Below are 12,901 nucleotides of genomic sequence, written 5' to 3'. Positions count from 1 at the left end.
CTGACTTACATAATAGAAATACTAGGAACAAACACAAGCTTGTTGTGCCGATGAGTAGGTTACATAAGATACGAAATACATTCGGGTGTTTGTCTGTGCGCCTGTACAACAAAATCCCACAAGATGTTCAGAACCTACATATACATAGGTTTAAGAAAACTATTAAAGAACATCTGTGCAATACAGCTTACTATAAAGTCGAATGATTATCTAGAAGATTGCACAAAGTGGGAATGAGTTGCTCGCTCCGGGCTTTTCAATATTGCAATAAGTGTAACGTTATAATACATCTTGTAAAAATGAATTATTAAAAATAATAATCTAATATTTAAAAAAAAAAAGACATACCCGCTGAGTTTCTTGCCTGTTCTTCTCAGGACGGAGGCTAGTTTTTGTGAATTGGCGGTAGTTTCTTTTTGACGTTCAACAAGTGTGTACTTTCATTTATGTTGAATAAAATTTTTTTGATTTGATTTGAAATGTAATTCGTAAATGTATAAAATAGTTTTAATGGTCTAGATTGTAGTTTGTTTGTGTTAGACACTAAAAAGAGTCGACGTTGACGAATGTTTGTATTTAGAAATTCTTAATTTTAATTTGTTCATATTAATTAAATTCCAATTTCAATTTCGTGATAGTTCCAGTAGTTGTTGTGTTTGAATGTTTTTTAATGAGGATCATTTGTTCCCCGCTTTATCGTTCGTGTCTATTATTGGTTGTTCCCTTTGATACTTACGAAAATAATATTGTGTATTTATATTATTAATTAAATTAATTAATCAATATATTATTAATACTAGTGGTGCCCCGGTAGTCGAAATTCGACTATAACTAATTGAAATTATAAGTTTGTACAGTATTGTGATCCTATTGTCAAATTCTATAAACACAGATTTCGCCAAGACTACAGTTTAGACAAATTTTGATAAAGACAAACAAAATTAACCTATTCTCAATTTGATTACAGACTATAAGCAATAAGATTTGAGAGTAAACAAATGGTATGCATGTGTGTTTGTGTGTGTGTGTCAAATAAATGTTATAGTGTGTAATGTTTTTTTATTGATTTAATGCATTTTTTATGGCTAATTAAAAAAATTAACATTAACTTTCTGCACTGCTTCTCTATATTCTCTATAAGTGTAGGAAATTTCATACTTATCCGTCCACGCAATTATCGTAAAAAGGGGTACAAAGTTTTTGCTTCACGTATAATATATAGATTGAAATTGCGTTAATTGAGAACTATTTGTATAGTAAGAAAATGTTATGTCACTAACCAACGAATAGTTTTCATCGTAAACATTTCGCTATCTATTAAATCAAAGAAACGGACAATTTAACTCGTTACTTAACTATGAATTTCTTTTCTTCCATTGTAAGATCTAAAGCTACAAAAACAATAGTATTTTTGCTAAACATTTCATGGGATGCAGTAAATGTTGTATTACTTACTTACTATTACTTGTTCGAAGTTTTAGACAGAAAGACGAATAGACCTGGTATTAAGGATTTTCCGATATCCCATCCACATCGTCTCTTCACCCAAATCTCATTCTTGTTGTTATTTGCATTTATTGGTGAATGAGTCCACTAGTAGAGTTGAGCACTGTGTTATGTAACAGATATCTCACCCCCACTCTTTAAACCTGAGCTACTGACTACTTCGCAGCAGAAATAGACGGGATTGTGGTATCTACCCGTGCTAGCTCACAATACGTTCCTGTAGAATAACTATCAGTGTTTTAGCAAAATATGATTATGTTACAGATGCCATCATTGAATCCGGCGCGGTCACTGGGACCATCGTTTGTCCTGTCACGGTGGGAGAGCCACTGGGTGTGCTGGGTGGGGGGTCTCGGTGGGGGAGTAGCTAGTGCGCTTCTTCACGAGTGGGGCAGCCGAAAACGCCGCACGTCCTCCTCGCGGGCCTCAACACCACGAGATCTGGACGAGCTGGACAAACCCGTGTTCCCTTCTGCCCATCATCATTACCGGCCGTCGTATTGCGCTGCAGCTCCTCGACCAGACACGGCGGAGCCTTTGTATTCTGGAACTAAGTCTCTGTACTGCCGATCACCGCCGCCCGCTAGACATGCTTTGCACAGGTATATATTGACAACAACTCTAAAATCAGTTTTATTTATTTATTTATTAATTCTGGATGATTTTAAGTACTAATTTTTAAGTTGTTTCATACTCGTCGAATTCTTCAAAGGCTCGAAACCTAATCCCTTACATCAGCTCCCTAAGTTTCTCGCCAGATCCTCTCAGCGGGTCGCGATTCGGATCCGGTAGTAGATGCATTATCGAAGCAGCTGCTAGATCACGGCGTTGAGACAGCTGTTAGTTAATCCCACTCCTCCAGACTAAGCCTGCGCTCGCCCACGTCCTGACGATACTGAAAAAGCCTTCGGGCTACGATTAATCCTTAATGTGGTTGCTGTAGTTACCCACCATAATGTTAATGTGCCCAGACAGCTCGTGTCATAAGGTCGGAGTTTCATTTGTTAGGCCTAATGCAACGGCTGACCCAGTTTTAAAACTGAAATGTAGAAATGTTTCCCGATGGTCCTTATCTCTTCCGGTTTATAAAATAGAGATAAATAAACTTTAAAACTTTTTGTAATTATTAATCAGATTATTTCGAATTGAGAACCTCCTTTTATATATGACGGAGTGACTGGTTCCATGGTGTTTATATAAAATAATGCGATGCTGACGTCATTCTCTTCATCATTATTATTGCCTTGCAAAGTGACAGTAATTAAGGCTCACTTTTCAAATGAATTCCATTTATTTCATTTCAAGGGTACAAGGATAACAACAGTGAACTCCGCCTCGTTCGGCTGCTCGAGCCGGAATGTATTGTGCGACAATAGTCACTCGTATTTATTGTAGAAAGTGAGGGTAGCTGAGTCTTGAATTCTCTTGAATACCATCTTAAACAGTTGTTGACATTCGTAACATTCAAGAAATAGTTAACTTTAAATTTAGTTAAATATAATATAGTGACGTTGCGCCGACATATATAATATAGTGTTTATATAGTGTATATATATAGTGATGGTAGTTGTTGTAATGTTGTACGTGCGTTCCAGGTCGCAGTCGGTGTACAGTAAAGGCAGTTCGGCGACGAGCGGCGTGGCGAGCGCGGCCGCGGCGCCCCCCGCCCCGCTGCCGCTGCGCGCCCCCGCCCCGCACGCACACACGCACAACCAGAACGCGCAGAACGCACAGCGGGATCCCCCTTACGGCGCCGCCAACGGAATCAGACCCGGACCCGCAGGTTTGTTTTTGCTCATCTTCCTTCCGCCTCGAAGAGTACTGTTACGCGCTGTGGTTCGGGATAAATAAAATTCTACCGGAGTACAACTAAAAACTGTATTCAACACTTAAAACACTCAACAAACGCTTTAAAACTCTCAATTCGCTTCTTCCGCTTCGCTTCAGGTGATCCGTTCGCTGTTTCGCTTCGAGTAGTTCCGATTACTGCCTAACTGCGTACCATCTCTGCAACGCTCTTATAGTCGATACTACATCCCTAGAATTATCGAGAATATTCCACACATCTCTAGTATTGTTTCCGCTATCTGACAAAGATGGCGTTGTACTTCTCGAGCATTCTAGGTGCTACTAGATCCTTCGATATTCGTTCGACTATTCGGCGATAGATGGCGTTACTCCTACCGGCGTAACAGTACAATACACAGTATACGTACTAAACTGAATATTCAGGTTTTGGGTAGTCGAATTGGTTTTGAAATTACATTTTTTTTATGACATGACCTTAAAACATTAGAGACCTTCGAGCTTAGATCTCAAGGTAGGTGGCGGCATTTGCGTTGTAGATATCTCTGGGTACCAGTAACCGCTTAACACCAGGTGGGCTTTGAGCCCGTCCAATCATCTAAGCACTAAAAAAATAAAAAAAAACTTCGTTATTCATTTATCTTTACTAAAACAAAAACTGAAGTGTCGAAATGGTTTACAGGCGCCGCTGTCACAGAACGCCGCGATTCGATGTACGGAGTTCGTCGTCCGGAGGATAACGCGTACGGCACGTACTCGCGAACGCACGCGAACGCGCTCGCGTACCGGCACACGCACGGCGAACATTACTAGCGTTCGGCCGAGCGGCACAACATTGCGCTGCTCTTCGACGTCTGAACTGTGTCAAGTACATTTACAAGTTCAATAGTGCTTTTTATTTGGTAGTTCAATTGCTACGTTTGAATTTGATGACGAATTTCTCGTTAATTATAGTGTTTTCGATCTACGGGCGAAAAAGGATTGTGCGGTTTTATGAAATCATGGTAAAAGTGGAACTTTTTATTGTTTTAGTGATAAACAACATTTACACTAAACACTGACAAAAACAAACCAAATAGCGTGGAGCACTGTAACAAATGAGTAATAGTCTATACACTACACGGTCAGCTGCTGCGAACTTTAGGCGCCGCCATATTGGCCTTGGCTGCTGTGACGAGCGCCTTTTACTTTATCCATACTCCGCGGCCGACCGTCACGCGACATGCAACACACAGACGAAAAAGTTTGAGACGATGTAATAAATGTTTCACTTTAATAAATACTTTGACGGAACAATGAGTAAAACGCCTAGAAGCAATCATTGCGTATTTGTAATCTAGAATTACTACGAGTATAATACTAATATATAATACTAGTATTTCTAGTATTATTTATATATAAATTAAAAATTGGAGTGTCCGTTTGTAGTATTGAAATAACCGCTTTTTACATGCATATGAATACGATACATACAATAAAAATAACATTTTTTACAATTTTTGTCTGTCTGTTTCTTCTGGCTAATCTCTGGAGCAGCTGGGCCGATTTTGACGAGACTCACTAATAGGTAGCTGATGATATAAGGAGTAACTTAGGCTATTTTTTTTAGATTAGCTTCGCCCCGCGGCGTAACCCGCGGTACGACAATAACCGCGGGTAACATCGCGGGACTCAGCTAGTCGATAATAAAACAAAATCGATTTAAAATAATGATTTATCAGAGTTGATGATCTTTATATTCCGAAAAAAAAAAACGTTTGGGAGTTATTTAAGATTGATGAAATTGTAAATATTAGTTTATTAAGACCTATATGTTATTTTAATAAGGCCGCAGTCGTGAACTGTATATGCATAATTACAAGTACTAATACAAATGTCAAAGTAGGAACGCCTTGACATTGATATTCTGTTTCCGCATTCGTAGACACGAAATTACTCTTTTTATTTTAATTCTCATTACTTTATTTCTAATTTATCGAATACATTACGCTTTTCGTAGGAAAATATCGATTTAAATGAAAAATAATTTTAATTACGCCTGTGTTTTGAATTATATAGCGCCGCCATCTTGTTAATTGTAATTAATGGCGGCTCATTCATGAAAACGTGTGGCAGCTGATGCTGATTAGAATTAACCTCTGTCAAATATAATAACAAACAAAACTAGACGACGTGTCATCATCAGATGACTATTTCTTAAACTAGTATGTGAATATTTGTTTGTAATAGCGATATTTCAGAGTAGACAAATACGATAAATTATATATATATATATATATAAATTATACTGGCGGTAGGACCTCTTGTGAGTCCACAAGGGTAGGTACCACCACCCTTTCTATTTCTGCCGTGAAGCTGTAATGCGTTTCGGTTTGAAGGGTGAGGTAGCCGTTGTAATTATACTGAGACCTTAGAACTCATATCTCAAGATGGGTGGCGCATTTACGTTGTAGATTTCTATGGGCTCCAGTAACCACTTAAAACCAGGTGGGCTCTGAGCTCGTCTACCCACCTAAACATTAAAAATAATAATCATAAAGACGCCTGTGTGCTTAGTGCGAGTTTTTTAACTTCTAGAATTTTGGACTAGCGCCCCTACCATTTGCCTCTAGGGGCGCTGTTCCAACTCCATACAAATGTGAGTTAAATTTTACGCGATTGAGAAGTTAAAAAACTCGCACTAAGCACACAGATATACTACGTGTTATGTATCTTTATATATATAATTTTATTTAGGATTGGTAAGAACGGAACGTATGAAAAGAGTGTGGAACGGAGCGTTAAGATGTGAGTGAGAGAAAACGGAAAGAAAGGGAGAAGAGAATGACAGAGAATTGGAAGATGGCGAAGACGGTTGAAAAATGAGTAAGACGTAATAAAATTAGTGTTAATTATTAATTACTACTATAATAGAAGATTTTGGAATAGTGTAACTTTTATTTTATGCGCTGCGATCCCTATTCTACATTTTTATATATAAAGATACATAACACGGATGCTCAACAGACGAGGAGATGTGTGTATGTCACTGAACCCCTAAACGGCTGGACCGATTTGAATGTTTTTTTTAAGCGTTTGGATGGCCCCAGGATGGCATAGATATACAAATCAGCCCGGCAGACGGCGCTGCAGCCGGTATCTAGGTTATTTATACATACTGCAACTAAACGGCTTGCACTTGAATGATTTTTTTTGTATGCAATCATTCATTCATTCATTTCGTTCATTTTGTGTTTGCAGGACAAAGTCTAACGGTTCCGCTAGTTTATATGTGTGTATAAATTAGACAATTATATTAGATTCATAAGAAACTTAGTTAAAGTAATTCGTAATTTTATTAATCAAAGTTACGGAACATTAATTAGAATGTATATATTTTATATTTAAAAAGTTGATTGTGAACACACTTTAACCACTGACATTTGATATTTAAAAATATTGCGACTCCTAAATTTTACTATTTACATGCTTTATGGTAGGTACACTTTATCGTAGGCAGCGACTTGGTTGTACCCCTGACATGGCTGAAGTCCATGAGCGACGGTAAGCATTTACCATCAGGTGGGTCGTATGCTCGTCTGCCTACATTGGCAACCATTTTATGTACAACTGTACTGCAAGATGTTCACTTTCAAAAATAACTCGCTGTTTGCACTTGGACACTTATTGTTTATTTTATTTTCATTGCCCTTGTAGGCAGACGAGCATACGGCCCACCTGATGGTGAGTGGTTACCGTCGACTATGGACTACAGCAATCCCAGTGGTAGAGCCAAGCCGCTGCCTACGGATTATTCAACTTGTCCTCTATACAAGGCGATCCTACTTACTTCTATCTTTATAGTGTTGAAGTCGATAAGGACGACGTTCTGTTACGTACAAACAAACGTACCGAACGTTTTGATGTTTAATATGTAAATAATCTCAACTAGCGATATTTATTAAAAGTATCTTAAATCTTCACATTTTGGCTAAACGGACCAAATAGTTGCCAAATACTTTTTATATATATACATATTTTAAATTAAGTAACTTTAACATTTAACTGTGCCATAATTATGCCACAAATATATTTAACAGTTGTTGTATTTAGGCTGTATTCGTTTGTAATCATGATGTAAGTTTGACGCGGGAACTTCTAAAATTAAGATGGCCTGTGGTATCTATGTACCGGCAGTACGTAGCACTGTGTCTAAATAAAAAACGGTGCGCGTGGAACTTGGTCCACGTGAATGAAGTGAAACTTCTTTTTCGAAGTGTAGTGATTGGGGTTTTCTTCATTTTTCATCCTTAAATCAGATTGCTATTGTAATAGGGAATGCTGTGTATAAGAGATGCGACATCTTCAACATTATATTTTAAATTATAGATAGAAAATGAAATATATATATATTTTTAAATACTTCATTAAAGTATTGGAAAAATAAATATATACATTTTTAAAATACTTTATTAAAATATTAGACGCTACTCGTTGCTAACGCTCGCGCTGGCCTGTATCAGGTATACTACGCGCGTGCGTTCCAGCGCCACGCATTCACTCTCGCTCTGTCTCTTTCTATTCCACGGTAGCGTTAAACGTTTAACGCAACCTTGTTGGAAGTCGCATTAGAAGTTTCACTTCACAAATTAATTGCATTAAGAAGAAATGTAGGTTTTTCTTTCGTTGAGATTGTATAAAGGTTCTTTGTAATATCTTTTATACAATGAAACCGCTTTGTATAAAACGAGTGCTCTCGTCGGCATTTATATACAAAAAAAATATAGATTTTTTGTTGACAATAAAAATCAGTTTGATACATAAAAAAAGACTTATTAATGTAGTGCGTACTGTAAATAATGTAATAAGATAACTGTTTATCAATTTAATAAAAAAATATTCCACAATAACATAATATTTAAATAATAATCTCGAATGTTCGTATTTTCGCGAGAGTATCGTTTCGACTTTAAATAGCTTGATATATTATTGTTAACTAAAAGTAAATTCATTTTGTAGGAAAACAAGAACTTTGAGTACTAGATTAAGCTTCGAAGAAAAGTTCAAACAAGATGTTACAGTGCATACTTCTTATTTTGTAAATATGTAAGACGATTGTTTCTTTGAGGAGCCCGCGCGCATTTTTATATTTATTTATATTACATTTCGTGCCATAAAAATACGTAGAGCGTGCGTGTTCTAATTATAATTTCATGTGTGCTCACATCGCATTACACGACAATGCTAGAGTTGAAATTGACCAATTCTTCTAAGTGAATGTGTTCTTAATACGTGGTAACAAATTCTTGTAATTACTGATAGTGGGACCTCTTGTGAGTACGCATGGGTAGGTACCACCACCCTACCTACTTCTGCCGTGAAGCAGGAATGCGTTTCGGTTTGAAAGAAGGGGCTGCCATTGTAACTATACTGAGACCTTAGAACTTATATCTCAAGGTGGGTGGCGTACGTTGTAGATGTCTATGGGCTCCAGTAACTACTTAACACCAGAAGGGCTGTAGCTCGTCCACCCATCTAAGCAATAAAAAAACAATGGCGTAATGTGATAGTGCGCGGACGCGGAATAGGTACCACCTCTGATGGACACCAGCGCCCCCGGCTGAGGGCTCCGGTGGCTTTACGCCAGATGTCCTACACGTCCGACCGTCAATCTACAACGATAAAAAACGATTGTATATTGCGCTGCGGACGATAAGTAATGCCGGTCTTACTCAACTTTGGATAGCTCAAAATGCGCCAAGAACTGTAACTAACAAATGTTTTGACGTTTTTCAGTATTGTAATTGAAGTTACACTTCGCAGTTGTCCGAAGTGAATCTTCACGTCATCTAATCTTCCTTTGTAGTTGTTGTTGTATTATATATTACAATATATTGATCCTAATTAAGCAAGTTTACATTAAAGTTTTGAATATGTGTTTCGGTATTTTTCTTAAATGTATCTCATTCCTTTGAATTTTAAAATATCAATATTGTGTACACTTTTCATCACTCTTGTTCGCCGATGAAAATGCTTTCACAGATTTGACTGTGTGATGTGGCCTCGCCCACACCCGTTATAAAGGGCAAACTTGATTTTTTTCTTACCTAATCTACCTTACCAATTCCTTCTTATTCTTGCCTATTCCTACCCATTGCTGGTAGCCTAAGAGGCTATTCCAGCGTCACGCGGACGGGTGGGTGAGATTACGAACTCAACTTGAGAGAATCTTCCAACATTAGCCCTAGCAAGAGCAGTGCTTCGCAGAACCTACCATCAGATCGGAGCCTGACCCACAGAGATATATTATCTTGTTACGGCCTGCTTGATGGTGAATGGTTACCATCGCTCATGGACGTCAGCAATGCCACGAGCTGAGTCAAGCCGCTGCCTACGGTTTAATACTCTCCACAAGTCACATTTGAAGAAGGACATGTCATAGCGCTCGGGAAGAACCGTGGAGGGGAGCTCATTCTAAAGCCGGATGGTACGTCGCAAAAAAGCTTAGCTTAGTCTGCTAAAAAGTGATTATTCAATACTATCGATATTTTTTTCGTGTGGGGACTTCATATTAATATATTAAAAAAAAGTTATCCTTCATTGCTATATTACTCTTGCTAACTACAAAGTCGAGTGTTTGTAATTTTATTTTTATTTTTTATTGCCCCTATAGGCATACGTGCATACGGCCCACCTGATGGTGAGTGGTTACCGCCGCCCATGGACTTCAGCAATGCCAGGGGCAGAGCCAAGCCGCTGCCTACCTACCTACTGTAAAAAAGTAAATTTAAGAATAAAGTGGTCAGTAGCGACCTCTCTCAGTTACAAAGTAAAAATAAAAAGTTAAATGAAGCGACATCTATGTCTCGGGTAGCAAGGCTACTTTACTTACGCAAATAATTACTAGATGGCGCTATTCGAACTTAAATTTTAATTGTTAAATTCTATGCTTTTTGGTAAGAGTTCGGCATTTTTTTTTACGATCGTAGGAAAGTTTGAAAAAACATTATATAAAATATTTAGATAGAATCTGCTATTCGTTACGGTATACAGGCAAGGTTATACGCCACAGTTCATAATACAGTTCATAATGTGGAAATAATAATAAATACATAATCATAAACACACACACGTACGTACTATATTTTTACAGATCGTTCTTCCTGGTTAACTTTCTTTATCTGGTGACCTAGCACTGAACCACTGACTTTTGTAACACAGGTTTTTCCTAGCATAAAAGTCAGGGAATATTGTTATTGTATACCTCATAAAAAAAGCCATGTATATTATTATACTAGTGTTAAGTATTTTTGTACGTGTTTGTATTTTAAGAGGCTTGAATAAATATTATTATTATTATTATTTATTTATATTTATTTAAAATCTTATTAATTACATAATATTTTTAAAAAAAATTATTAAAAATAAAAATTTTTAAAAACACTATATAAAAATAGATTGCCGCTGATGGCGGTGTCTACGACACAAGCCACCAGTGGTTAGGACTCCAGAGTGAGAAACCTCCTCACAATGCGTGCAGTATCGAGGATAACTGCTTTCTGTATTAGGCCCTTAACCCAGCTGGATAACGAAAGTTTCTTAAGATGTTGATCGAAACTTTTCGCTATCAAGCCGTGTACCGATACAACTATTGGAACAATGATGGTTGAATCAATTATTATTATTATTATTATTATAAGTAGGTACCTCTTCCATTACCCGTAATAGCTGTTTAATCAATTCTATTTCCTTCTCCCTTGCAAATTCATTCTAATCTCTGCCACATTCTTATTTCTTTTAACTTTTGGTACTAATTTTACTGGTGGTAGGACCTCTTGTGAGTCTGCACGGGTAGGTACCACCACCCTGTCTGTTTCTGCCGTGAAGCAGTAATTCGTTTAGGTTTGAAGGGTGGGGGCAGCCGTTTTAACTATACTGAGACCTTAGAACTCATATCTAAAGGTGGGTGGCGGCATTTACGTTGTAGATGTATGTATGTCTATGGGCTCCGGTAACCACTTAATACCAGGTGGGCTGTGAGCTCCTCCACCCATCTAAGAAAAAAATGAATAAATAAAATGAATAATGTTTGAGCATAATTGACGTCAAATCATGTCTCAAGCCAGTGTCAGTCTTATACGGAGGTCTTTGAGTTTATTTGTCTTTTTACTCAAAAAAATTGCAATAACAACATGACAAGTAAAAGAAAACTAATTTAAAATAATATTTATTAGTAAAACCCGACCTGGCTCCGCTTTGATTGTAAGAAAAATACATATTAACGCTTGAAAGGCAAACGTGACTAAGCAACAATGCGTGAACTTTACAGTAGACTAATTTAAAGTTGAAATACCTGAAAAAAATTATATTTTAACGAATCTAGCTGAAGGATTGAAATGATTTTAATAGACCTAGAAATATATATTTTTTGCGCATCGAATATGGTTATTGCTTATCATTTATGTACAAAGCAGTTATTGTCGCTTAGTCACGTTTGCCTTTTAAGCGTCGATATAGAGAATAAACACAATTAAACATTAATTTTATTTATTACGTATTGATTCAAAACAATGTGGCACACGAAACATGTCAGAAACGTATTTTTCTAGAAGACTTCTGGTTCGTTGTGATCTGCTGCGTCCAATTGATTAGACTCCGGTATAGGTCGCGGCGAGGTGGAGTTCTCGAAGTGGTCTCTTATTATCTTCTGTACATTGCTGTTCTGTAGCGCATACCTCACGTCGAGGTCTAACACGTAGTCTACGTCAGACTTAGGTATCGTGACTAACGAATTATTGTAATCAGTTCCGCAGTCAAAGGATTCTTCGGTATCGGAATTGACGTATTTGAAACGGATTATTAGTTCCTGGCCGTCGTACATCCAGTATCCTCTAGAAACATCAACTAATTTCGACAGCCTCCGGATTTCGGTGTAAGGCTTCGCCGGCGGATTTCTCCGTGCGATTATATACACGTATCTGTATCTGCTTTTGACGACGATGTTGTCAGCGCTCACTCCGGTCAGCGGTACGAAGATATTGTAGCTCTGGATCCCGAACATTTCACGGGTTTCGGAGTTTTCATTTTCATTGCACAGCTTTCGCAGGTGATCGTCGATCTGCTTCAGGTCCCTGCTCAGGTCATCAATGAGTTCTTTGTTTTGATTCTCTCCGTACTTGTCGTAGTCGGGGCGTTCTGGCTGCCTTCCCCCTTTGCAGCCGAGCTTACCACCATGACGGCACTTGCTGGGCTTCTCGTGACGACATTTATGGGAACGCCCGTGGTGGCAACACGCCACGATAGTTAAAATAGTCAGAAATAGTAAGAGTTTGAACATTGTGCGATCGCTCCGAATGTTCCGTTCGAACTAATTGAACATGAATCTTAACGCCAGATAAACAGGGGTCTAATGTCAAGGCTTCCAAACGCTATCACTCTCATGTTACGGTCAACAATATTTATCTAACTAGTTAATTTAGAAAAATTAAACAATTTTTAAATGATATTAATGTGGCCGTTTGTAGTAGGTATCATAATAAGAACGGTTATTAAGTTTTATACCGAGACTGATTAACGATTTATCAAGCATAATTATTGTTAAAGTATTTTC

At 37.7% G+C, this 12,901-nt stretch overlaps 2 protein-coding genes across 2 annotated transcripts in view; one reads left to right on the top strand and one right to left on the bottom strand.

Annotated features, from left to right (window-relative positions):
• The window catches only part of bib (MIP channel family protein big brain), an 82,445-nt gene extending 73,216 nt beyond the window's left edge, over positions 1-9,229 (top strand). Inside the window, exons 4-6 of the mRNA XM_028180415.2 lie at positions 1,771-2,108; positions 3,102-3,289; positions 3,995-9,229. Coding sequence (XP_028036216.1) covers positions 1,771-2,108; positions 3,102-3,289; positions 3,995-4,125 — 657 coding nt within the window. The 3' untranslated portion in view covers positions 4,126-9,229. The remainder of the gene's footprint in view (positions 1-1,770; positions 2,109-3,101; positions 3,290-3,994) is intronic.
• Positions 9,230-11,821: 2,592 nt separating this feature from the next.
• On the bottom strand, positions 11,822-12,686 carry LOC114247479 (uncharacterized). Its single transcript, XM_028180466.2, has one exon. It carries the CDS (start codon positions 12,626-12,628, stop codon positions 11,897-11,899), a length of 732 nt encoding a protein of 243 aa, XP_028036267.2. The 5' UTR covers positions 12,629-12,686; the 3' UTR covers positions 11,822-11,896.
• Between the last annotated feature and the right edge of the window lie 215 nt (positions 12,687-12,901).

Source organism: Bombyx mandarina, chromosome 05 (genome assembly GCF_030267445.1).
Source record: "Bombyx mandarina strain Sakado chromosome 05, ASM3026744v2".
Lineage (NCBI taxonomy): Eukaryota > Metazoa > Arthropoda > Insecta > Lepidoptera > Bombycidae > Bombyx > Bombyx mandarina.
Note: the sequence above shows the minus strand (reverse complement) of the source record. Positions and strands in the feature narration are given on the sequence as shown.

What these genes read in the sequence shown, in the direction of transcription:
- LOC114247479 (XM_028180466.2), bottom strand. Translation starts at nt 12,628, where the DNA reads ATGTTCAAACTCTTACTATTTCTGACTATTTTAACTATCGTGGCGTGT.